Source organism: Tasmannia lanceolata, unplaced genomic scaffold (assembly GCF_043159265.1).
Source record: "Tasmannia lanceolata isolate RefF3 unplaced genomic scaffold, GAP_Taslan_0.1 ptg000003l, whole genome shotgun sequence".
Taxonomy (NCBI): Eukaryota; Viridiplantae; Streptophyta; class Magnoliopsida; order Canellales; family Winteraceae; genus Tasmannia; species Tasmannia lanceolata.
Genome location: NW_027518680.1, coordinates 59,859,308 through 59,871,118, shown reverse-complemented (window position 1 = coordinate 59,871,118; position 11,811 = coordinate 59,859,308). Strand labels below are relative to the sequence as shown.

Sequence of the window (11,811 nt, the reverse complement as noted above, 5' to 3'; positions counted from 1 at the left end):
CGACCGCGGATAGGTTTTTGAGCTGAATTTTTAAGCTAACAGGTTAGCCTCGCCGGACGACCGCCATGGGGCCGATCGACCACGATGGTAAGAAATTTGAAAATATAAAAGGGCGCTCGATAGGGGCGGGTGACCACGGTGGCTCGGTCGACCACGACGGTCGGGCAAACTAGGCGTTTTCTGCTTGACTTTTTCAAGCCAGTTATTTACAGTTTTATCCCAAACGGTCATATTTTCAAAGACACTATATATACATCATTAAAACCTATCTAAACAAGCTTTTGAACATTTGAGAAAGATCAAATTCCATTTCTCTTTAAGCTTCAACATTTTATTTCAAAAGCAAAAACCTCTTTAATCTTTCATTTCTACATCTTATTAAGAAGAACTCCATATGGCTTTACAGTTGTATTTTCTTGGAGTGATTATGAGCATTCAAAGTTGTAATCCGCCTATTAAGAGGCGTGAGAGTTTTTATTTTTCTTTGTTTTTCATGTGAGGGTCTTCTCTTCGGCCGTTAAGAATTGTGAAGACGAGGGTCTCCTCTTCGGCCCGTTAAGAAATGTGAAGACGTGAGGTCTACGATTCGGTCCGTAAAGAAAGGTGAATCCGATTCGGCCCGATTGCAAGGCTGTGTGCAAAAAGGGTGTGTGCCCTTTTGGAGTTGGAGGAGTCGTGGTGTACGGCTTGGTGATTCGCCATTGAAGAATCCCAACTTTAATGCAGCATCCAAGGAGGAACTTGAAAGAGTGGAGTAGGTCTTGTGATAGACCGAACTACTATAAAAATCTTGTGTCTCTTGTGGTTGCTTCCTCTTCTCCTTCTCTTGCACGTGTGGTGATTGGTAAACTCTAACTCTAACTTGTATTTATGCTTTTAATTGAACAAGGGTTAGTAGATGTACTTGATTGAAATGTTTAAACCCTAATTGCATTATAATGTCTATTTGAACAAGGGTTAGCAAATGTGCATGATTAGAATGTCTAAACCTTAGCTTTTATTGATATACCTATTTGAACAAGGGTTAGACTAATTAGTGCTTAATTAAATGGATTAATTTTTAATCTTCCCTTAATTAAGTCTAAAATTTCTAATTAACCAATTCACCCCCCCCCCTCTCTCGAATTGTCACACCTGTATTTCAGCACCATGCATACAAAAATCTTTTTATCTCATCCAAAAGGATGAATATATGTTACTAGTGAATATATATTGTATAAGAATCTCAGAGTCAATCAGCGACTCACCAGAGTCGACTCAATTTTATGATGGCCAAGTTATGGACCCAGTCCAAGTTTTGCCCCATGAAGTCAATCAGAAACCCCTTTGAGTTGCCCAAGTTAATGATAATTGACTGTGTCAATCATTGACTTTGACTGAGTCAACTCCTTTTACCTTAATCGAGGTCTAGTCTTAGCTCGAGTTTTGTAACAAATCAGGTACCCTAAAGTCTCTTGGTACTAAAAGACTTTAGGTCATTTAAATTTAGGGATAATTACATATACACCCCCTCTAGTTTCTGACACATCCACTTCAACCCTATAGTTTAAAAATTGACAAAGACATCCCCTCTAGTTTCGTTTTGTTTTAAGGTTTGCCCCCTCAGCTGAAGGTTCGTCCATAGATTGAAGGGTTAGGATGATCCGATGGAGCTGATATTTTGGGCACACCCTATCTATGTCAGGACCCATCAAATGAACGCTTTGAATCATCCAAATAATGTGGGCCCATACCCGAATCCAAACACTACCAAACGCTTTGGATTCGGGTATGGGCCCACATTATTTGGATGATCCAAAGCGTTCATTTGATGGGTCCTGACATAGATAGGGTGTGCCCAAAAAATTAGCTCCATCGGATCATCCTAACCCTTCAATCTATGGACGAACCTTTAGCTGAGGGGGCAAACCTTAAACAAAATGAAACTAGAGGGGATGTCTTTGTCACTTTTTAAACTAGAGGGGTTGAAGTGGATGTGTCAGAAACTAGAGGGGGTGTAAATGTAATTATCCCTTAAATTTAAATAGACATTTTGGTCATTTAAATTTAGAAGAGGATTTTTTAAAAGAAAAACTTTTTAAATGATCATATCTTCGTACCGCATGGACCCACTGCTATGTGTACGGTGATCGGTCCATAAATATTATTGACCAAAATGATATATATATATATATATATATATATATATATATATATATATATATATATATATATATATATATGTGTGTGTGTGTGTGTGTGTGTGTGTGTGTGTGTGTGTGTGTGTGTTTGAGGAATATGTTTGTGCGCTCAAGCTCTAATAAGGAATGGTGCGCTTGAGTGCACCAATCACATGGGTCCCACAATTTCTGTGAGGATCCAAACCATTCATTTGCAAGGGCCTATCATAGATAGGGTGTGTACCAAAAATCAGCTCCATTGAATCATCCTAACCCCTCCAAAAGTGGAGGGCAAAAATGGGCAGATTTGTGGTCTGTCCATTTTGACCTCCACAAATGGATGGGTTAGGATGATCCTATGGAGCTGATTTTTTGTACACACCCTATCTATGTAAGGCCCTTTCTAGTGAATGCTTTGGATCATCCTAACAATGTGGGCCTCAATGGTTTTTGAGCTCAAGCTCACGAATATGTTCCAACGCTCAAGCTCACAATCCTTTTCCTATATATATATATATATATATATATATATATATATATATATATATATATAGAGGAATATGTTCGTGCGCTCAAGCTCTAATAGGAAATGGTGCGCTTGAGTGCACCAATCACATGGGCCCCACAATTTCTGTGAGGATCCAAACCATTCATTTGCAAGGCCCTATCATAGATAGGGTGTGTACCAAAAATCAGCTCCATTGAATCATCCTAACCCCTCCAAAAGTGGAGGGCAAAAATGGGCAGATTTGTGGTCTGTCCATTTTGACCTCCACAAATGGATGGGTTAGGATGATCCTATGGAGCTGATTTTTTGTACACACCCTATCTATGTAAGACCCTTTCTAGTGAATGCTTTGGATCATCCTAACAATGTGCGCCTCATTGGTTTGAGAGCTCAAGCTCACCATAAGGTTCCAACGCTCAAGCTCACAATCATTTTCCTCATATATATATATATGGGCTGCACGATACCTCAGATAAGTTCTCTGAGCAAGAGCTCAAAAAAACATATGGGCCCACATTGTTTTGATGATCCAAAGCATTCATTTGGATAGTCCAAAGATAGATAGAGTGTGCACAAAAAATCTGCTCCACAGAATTATCCTAACCCTTTGATTTGTGGAGGTTAAAGTGGATGGGTATAAACCTCCACAAATCTGTTCATTTTTAACGTCCAAAATATGAAGGGTTAGGATGATCCTATGGAGTTGATTTTTTTGGCACACCCAATCTATGTAAGGGCCTATCAAATGAATGCTTTGGATCATCCAAACAATGTGGGCCCACATGATTTTTTGAGCTCTTGGTCAGATAACTTATCTGAGGTATCGCGCAGAAAATGTTTCCCTTATATATATATATATATATATATATATATATATATATATATATATATATATATTGGCATATTGGCCTTGGTCCCACCTTCAATGGGCAATTCTATATAATTGATCAAGTATGATGAAAAGGCCCTTCACAAATCTTTAAGCCGTTGAATTTTGCATGCCTCAATCTTTTGAATGGGATCTCCATTCGGAATTGAAGTTGAATGCACTGAGTCATGGCAATCACCAAGCACATATGCCCCATGTGCACTGAGTCATGGTTATTTTCGTAAAATTCTCAGCAAAATATATGATTATGGAATTTAAAGGGAAATTATATGATTATGGTTGATTTAGAGCATGAATTGAAGGTCCCTCTAAATAAAATTCGAATAAGGCTCGTTCAAGTTAAGTTATCTTTTCAAGTGTAAAAAAAACAGTAGGAAGTTTTAGAAACTTTTTTCCTTTCCAAACTTTTCCAAGAAATTCTTGCAATCCAAACATGGAGTAGGGATTGCCATCTCCTCCGATACCTTATCATGTAGGTGGAGGGAATTTAGTACCAAGGTTGTAAGATATTATTTCAAAATTTTCTTCTTGTTCAAGGGAAGTTTTGGTTATTTTATTTGAAGCAATATCAGGCAATGAATGATAAGTTGGTATTTTTTGGTCATCTTGTGCACTTGGACATTTACAAAGGCACTTTTTTAACTTTTTTGCCAGCAGTTCTCTTAAAATTTTGGTTGGCATACAAATGTGGAACTGTATGAAATATTAGAAGGGCATTGGTTATGTTAACAAGACATTTTGGTTCACTTTTGGGGCTACACACCTAAAATTAGTAGCCATATGTCCCTACAGAGGAAACCAAAAACTGATAAGTGGCTAAAACTCAGAAAACAAAAAGCTCTACTCAAAATAGGATCAACTTCCTCCTGATTCTTAGCCACTTCTCAAGCTGGATCACAGTCCCTTCTCCCACTTCCCTACCCACCTCTCTCACAGCTTGGACTCACCGATTTATCATGAAAAAATATCCATAGCTGCCAGACATGGCCTTTGCAGAAAAAATTTTCCTAGGAAATTTTTTAGCTTCCATAATTTAGAAGGAAATGATATGATTATGGATTATTGATAAGGATGTCATTATAAGTTGAAGGCCCCTCTAAGGCCCTGTTTGTTTTGGACTTTGAGAACAGATGAGGCCAATCCTGACTAATTTTGAGTCCAATAATCAGTTTTGGACTCACAATCGGTTCTCAAAATCCAAAACAAACAGGGCCTAAAAGTAAAACTTCAACTGCGATTGTTTAAGTTACAGTTTTTCATTTGAGATCAAGCGATGGAAAAACAAGAAATTCTTAAAAAGCTTTTCTTTTCCAAACAAGTCCTGCAATCCAAGCCAAACCTGAATGACAAATTTTCCTAATTAATTGTTCAACCTTCAAATCATGTAGTTGTTTATCAAGTTTTCAAAATGGAAACAGTAAAGCCTCGTACAGTCTTTCTGTCCAGGTGCAACTAATCCTCTAAAGCTTCATATCTCTTTTTTTTCCTTTTTTCTTTTTTGAATGGCTCTCTTTCTGTTATGATGTAAAGTAAGGTTTTGTGAAACCAATTATAACAAGAATCAATGCATGGATTCTGTTTTTTTTTTATTCTGATCCTCTACTCCAATACAAGCCATTTTTCCCCAAAATGCCATCCTCTCAAATTGTCTCTCCAATGGAACCCCAGTGGGAATGTATGAACAGAGTTCATTTCAAGTTAAACCCAAATCAAAACACCAGTGCAAACAGGCTCAATCACACATTTCAGAACCCTAAATCCAAAGCCGGGGGGGTATCGACCCTTATCAATCAAAGAACTAAAAGCATTGAGAAAAGGCCCAAGATTTCTCTAGCAGTATCTAGATTCAGCAAGATAGTTTACTTTTTGTGTGAAGCATCTTCTTTCTACATATTGGTTTCGAATTTAGGGAGGTAACACAAGCTTGCTACTTCACACATCTGAGTAGCATAAAAAGAAAGGAAATCAAATACAAAGAACACACAGGCTCAGGCTCAGACAAAAACACCAGATGCAACAAAATGCATGTCAGGTTACAGCACAATGAGAGGAAGAAAGGAGAGAGTAATTTATGATGAGTAAATACACATATATTAAAAAAAGTTAACAGTGGAGATTACATACTGGTAGAGTGGATTACGATCTAATAACTCGGGATCGAAGCAAATCGATACCCTTTGGCACCCCTCCACGAATAATATGCAATTCGAGTTTCGTAGAAGCCTGCAACCCAATACCATTGGTACACATCAGTCTTGATACCAATTTTTTTTAATGGTGAAAAGATATATTAAAAAGCAGGGGACATCACTCTTATATGAAAAAATACAGGACCTTCAATAAAAAATCATGATTTAGGCATTAAGAACTACAGTAAAAATATATAATCAGCAAAGGAAAGCTAGCTTCTTCTCTTTTCTTTTCTTTTTTTGAAATGGTAGGCAATATTATTAAAAGAAGACCGAGAGGGTCAGTACATCAAAAAGCGAACTACGGTAAGAAAGCTACTATGATAGCTACTATCATAGGAGCATAGCAAAGCTAGCTACTATGAAAAGATGGCAATGCACAATTTAAACAGCTTTAAAAAAAATACCAGACAGCTAGCATTCATTATTGTTTCGTCTGTTTCCTTTTTTTTTCCATTTTCTCTGCTTTTCATGATGAGATCAAAGTCCAAGTTGCACGGAGTTGCAAAAGCGCCAATGTGCTTGAAGAGAGAATTATCTCAAATGGAGCCAAATTACGTTATTCTACCTAAGAAACATACATTGTAAATGAATCCACATTTCTTGGATACTAAAGCAAGATTTAATATGACAAATATCATGTTTCACCCTTATATTCTTTAGTTCTGCAAAAGATATTGCAAAAGTACATGATTCTTTACAAGAAATGATTGATCACAAATGCCAATTTCAAGAGGGAACCTCTACGAAGAACAAGCCCTGCAATTGACACATGGGCACATTGACACCAAGGTAGGGCAACAGAAACAGGGAATGACACCACCAGCCAAGCTAACCACTACATTGAGATAACCCAAAAAATGTGAACCATGAAAGCATGTATGGTATAATTAGTAGATCACTGTGAACAATGTAACACAAGGAACTCGGCATTTACTTATAGAGGTATCACTCTGCTGAGTTCCACCCAAGGGCAGCTTTTTTGTAACCATGTGCATTCTAATAAAATCTACACTTTTCAACTGATAAATGTGATAATAATTCACAAAGACAAGAAACCCAAATGGAGCAGATGTGGCAGTATTTGATAACTTCAAGCCATGACTGGGACTAACAAAGGCAAATGATTTGACCGAACCAAAAAATATGCACTAAAAGAATTAGGCAAGTGTTCTGGTAAAGAAATGACATCAAATTGTTAAAATTAGTGGCATGGTGCTTGACCAGAAAAAAATATTACCGATGAACAGCAGAACTTCATCATATGGTAAGTGTTTTATATTAGAGCAGCACAATTTTTTAAAGCCGCCCCTTGCCTACTATGCCTTTGTTCTAAAGGTGAAACCAGGCACATTCAACAAGTGTTTAAAAACACGGATGCGGCGCGGAATGCGGCCAAAGAAAAATCCTTGTCGACTCGGGGCGGACGCGGGCAAGAACGCGGTTGACGCGGCTGAATACTCGGTTGACAAGGCTGAGTACTCGGTTGACACAGTCATAATTTGGGAGAGTCAAAGGAGTTTCATTGACTCTGTAGGGCAAAATGCAGAACGCGGATGCTGCAGAACACGGAACGCGGCCAAGGTAAAAGGGAGTCGACTTGGGGCAGTCGACACGGACACGGGTAAGTTTTAAAACTGTGCATACAACAAACAGTTGACACCCATAAAGGCAGTTACTGTCAAAACCAGCACAGTTATGAGTTGGGCCAGGTCCAACAGCACCAGCATTCAATAAAAGTCCAATATATTCACAAATGCCGGGACATTTGTTCACTGAAAGGTAAAGAAATGACAGTTGGAATTCCAAATTTCGCCATCCACTTGAATCGCAAAATTGAAGGGACAAGAAAATATATGTCGTAAGCACAATAGAACTATGAGATCTCCCCAATAGCCATTCGAATGAATTTAGCCATTTCCAGCAATGAAGCAGCCAAGATAAACAGCAGAGTCCAAACACTGCTGAAGGAGTATGAGATGCGATTTTCTCTGTGAAAAAGACGAGGCATTGGGTCCAGATGGCTTTTCTATGGCATATTTTCAGAGATCATAGGAAGAAATGAAAGATTGATATTATGGCCTTTGTAGAAGAATTCCACGAGGGGCCAATTGTGCAAGGAATCTAGCACTACATTCATCTAGTGTAGTCCATAACTATAATCATAAATCCTTATATATGTCGAGAAAATCAGCAAGCAAAATACAATCCGGTCGTACACAAATTAAAGAAAAAGTAAATAAATACAAACCACAAGATGAATACCGAGATTATGTGGTTCGGCCAAGATGCATACGTCCACGGGCGAACACGATCTTCCACTATGGGAAAAACAAAACTGCAAGGATTACAATGGATTAACCCAACACCCACAAACTCACAACACTTTTCATGCTTCTCAACCAAGACCGTACACCGAGAATAACCCAAGAGAAAACCCTGAGAAGAAAACCCACAAGAAGAACCCACGAAGAAACTCTCTTTCTCTCTCCTCTCTCTCTTTTTCTCTCCCTTCTACCCCACGTTTTGCAGCCTCCCCTCTCTCTGACAAGATTTTATACCTAGGTTTTCTGAAAAACCTAAAACAGAGAAAGGATGTTGCAATTTTGGTTCCCCACCACAAGGAAAGTGGCATGGGAAACAAGGCAACATTCCCAAAGTATAGATGAACGGAGCACCCTGAATCTAGAATCCACTCATTATGAGGAGAAGTGTGATTACTTGCGGAGACTGTGAAAACATCTCCAACCACTTCGAGTTGCTCATCAGTTATTGCCACCAACGTATTTGTAGGACCATTGTCTGACGTGTAAGCTCCCTTAGGACAATCCCGCTTGATATGGCCATATTCCTTGCAACGATAACATTGCACGCCCTTTCCGTTGACCCTAGATCTTGACCTATCTTTTCCTGATCCCCTATCAGATGACCATCCTATTTGATTCCCACCATGAACAACCAACTCATGCTCTTGACTCCCATCAAGAACATGTTTCTTCTGCATCTCATTCGATAAGAGTCACGTCGTGACTTCCTCTAACTTCACTATATCCTTAACATACAATAAAGCTATCACTAGGTGTTATATGAATCAGAAAGTGAAGTAAGAAGCAAAAGGGCCTTGTATTCTTCCTTCAACTTTTCCTTGTGGAGCTTATCCACAAACCCTTGTTTTTAATGGCTGAAAATTCATAGGAAAAAGAGACCGAGATGGTCGAGTACAAAAATGAGAGGGACACGAGAACAGAAGATGAAAAAATACATAGAAAAAGTAAAGAACGAAACTAAAATCTGATATCAGGGTGGAAGGAAGTCAAACTACTCAAGATCTTCCAAATGCACCCCTTGGCAAGCCTATCCGCCACCCCATTCACCGATATCCTTATGTGTCGGAAGGATATGGAGGAGTTGCCCAAAAAGTCCTTTATCTCCTCAAAATAAAAAGCATGAGATCCACTCAACCAAAGGATAACATTTAGGGAATCACCTTCTACCATGACTATCCAAGTCTTCACCCCCTAAAAGCTTAATTCCTTGATGTACTGCACGTCCCTCTGCCTCATTTGAATCTACCACTCCAATTGGGCCTACAAAGGCCCACTTCACGGTGCTCCCTCAGCTCTAAGGACACCCCCTATGCCTGCCGGCCCCGGGTTACCAATACTAGAATCATCAAAGTTTAGCTTTAAAAATCCAGGGGGAGGTGGGTCCCACTCTTGCACAATTGTTGGTCTCAGCTCCAAGCTAAAGCATACCTCTCTCCATCCATACCACAAGTCAAAGGCAGAGACAAATTTAAAAGATGTAATAGACTTTGCCCATGAGATAGTGAGGGCTATAGCCTTGTTGAGCATATCTCTGTCCACGAACCCATTGCACATAGTAATGTGCTCCAGAAGATTACCTCCTTCCCACATCTTCAACCTGTACAATTGTCACTTCAGATACAATCGGTTGGCCAAGCTTTTGACATGTAAATCTTTTCCAACTTTGCCCATAATTTAGGTGCTTATTCTTCTTCCATACTGCTAAACATAAAGTTATTTACTAGACATAGACGAATTGTGCTGACCGTCTTCGACTCAATGTTTTTCCACTTGACGTCTGTCATCTTCTTCCGCTTCCCATCATTTCCTTTCAACACCATAGTTAGGCCATGTTGAACAAGGATGTCCTTCACCCTCATCTGCCATAGGGTGAAATTGCCCTTTTCATCGAATCTGTCGATGTTGAACTGGATAGGACTTGACGTTACCGCCATTTCAGTTACTCCACACTTCTCGTTGTAGGGCTCCACCTTGAACGTGAATCTCTCAGATAATCTTTCTACTCTTCGACGACCACTGTAACGATGATCCAATCACAACACCCACGATTACTCCACCCAGCCTTAATGATCGCTCCAACCACAACTCTGATACTACTTGTTGAGAAAATTTGGTGGGCAAATATGATTTAAGCATGCACAAATTAGCAGAAAAGTAAAATAAACACAAACTACAAGATGAACGCATAGATTTATGTGGTTCGGCCAAGATGCCTATGTCCACGGGCGAACACAATCTTTCGCTGTGAGGAAAAACAACAAGGATTACAATGGATTTACCCAAAACCCACAAACCTGCAACCCTTTCTTTGCTTCTCAACCAAGATCGTACACTGAGAGACCCGAGAGAGAAATCCCGAGAAGAAAACCCATGAGAAGAACCCAAGAAGAAAATCTCTCTCTCTCTCTCTCTCTCTCTCTCTCTCTCTCTCTCTCTCTCTCTCTCTCTCTCTCTCTCTCTCTCTCTCACACACACACACACACACACACACATTTTACAACCGCCCCTCTTTTTCTTTGCCGAGAGTTTATATCTAGGTTTTCTAAAAAAACCTAAAACAAAGAGATGATGTTGATATTTTAGTTTCCCACCACAAGGAAAGTGGCAAGGGAAACAAGGCAACTTTCCCAACATATTAGGTAGAATAGGGTAACAATCCATAGTTTCTCCCTTCATCAACTTCCTCAAAGACCATGACTTTCAGAAACACCCAAAATGACAGTTTCTAGTTTTCTTAAGTACAAGACACCAAGTTTAATCATATAAGAACCCAAGTTACAATCTAAAATTGCTCAAAGAAACCCATAGAAAAAAAAAAACATCCCAGGCCCATGTTCATGCAAATCTTGAATAAAAAAACAAAGCGAAACGCACCCATATTGAGAAATTATAATTCAATCCATAACACTTGTTACTCTAATAAAATGAACTACTAGTAAAAATCAAATTAAAGAATCCCAACAAATTAAAATTTTATGGTGACATACCAGGAAGAAAGGCAAGGATACCAAGGACTAAAAGCCCATATGCCTGTGATCGATCACCACCCATATGGCCAGTGAAAATGAAGATAGAGAGAAAAAGAAGCAATGATCCTAGAGAGAGAAGAAAGAGGGCAAGAGCAATGGATTTCCATGGAATCTTATCAAAGGATTTGGGAGAATAAACAAATCTAAGGTCTTCTTCTCTTCCTCTCCCACCATCATCATCTCTCTCATCTGTAGCAAGAGGTGTATAACGTACTTGGCGCTTTGATGCCATATTAATCCACACAAAAAAAACTTTAGGGTTTTGAAATTTTTATCTGCACAGAGATGAAAACAGAACAAATCAACAGAAAACCCTAGTAGAAATCCTAGAAAAATTATAGAAACCCTAGAAAAAGTGCATACCAGATTGAAATTTCAGACTCTTCTAAATCGAGTTTGTTCAACTGACAAGACTTTTCAAGAAAGTGACGATATCACTTTGAAGCCTGCGTGCTGGTAGTAGGAAGACGTATCTGTGTCACGGAGTTTCCCAACATCCACCCTAACCCCTATGAAAAGGAGGCATGTATGCCACGTGTACGATAGAGATTACTGCTCTTCATCCCATTCCCATCGGCTTATTCTAGACCTTTGATCAAGCTGGATTATTGGATTTGAGAAACCGATTGTGATACCAAAACTAAGGCCATGTAATTGATTTTGAGTCCAAATCTGATTATTGGACTCAAATTAACACAATTTTGAACCCA

The 11,811-nt window shown here is 39.0% G+C and overlaps 1 protein-coding gene across 1 annotated transcript; it reads right to left on the bottom strand.

Moving 5' to 3' along the window:
- Positions 1–5,526: 5,526 nt before the first annotated feature.
- Positions 5,527–11,594, bottom strand: LOC143863836 (transmembrane protein (DUF872)). Its single transcript, XM_077374618.1, has 3 exons — positions 11,465–11,594; positions 11,060–11,376; positions 5,527–5,779 (listed from the first exon to the last, which is right to left on the bottom strand). Exons 2-3 carry the CDS (start codon positions 11,331–11,333, stop codon positions 5,700–5,702), a joined length of 354 nt encoding a protein of 117 aa, XP_077230733.1. The 5' UTR covers positions 11,334–11,376; positions 11,465–11,594; the 3' UTR covers positions 5,527–5,699.
- Between the last annotated feature and the right edge of the window lie 217 nt (positions 11,595–11,811).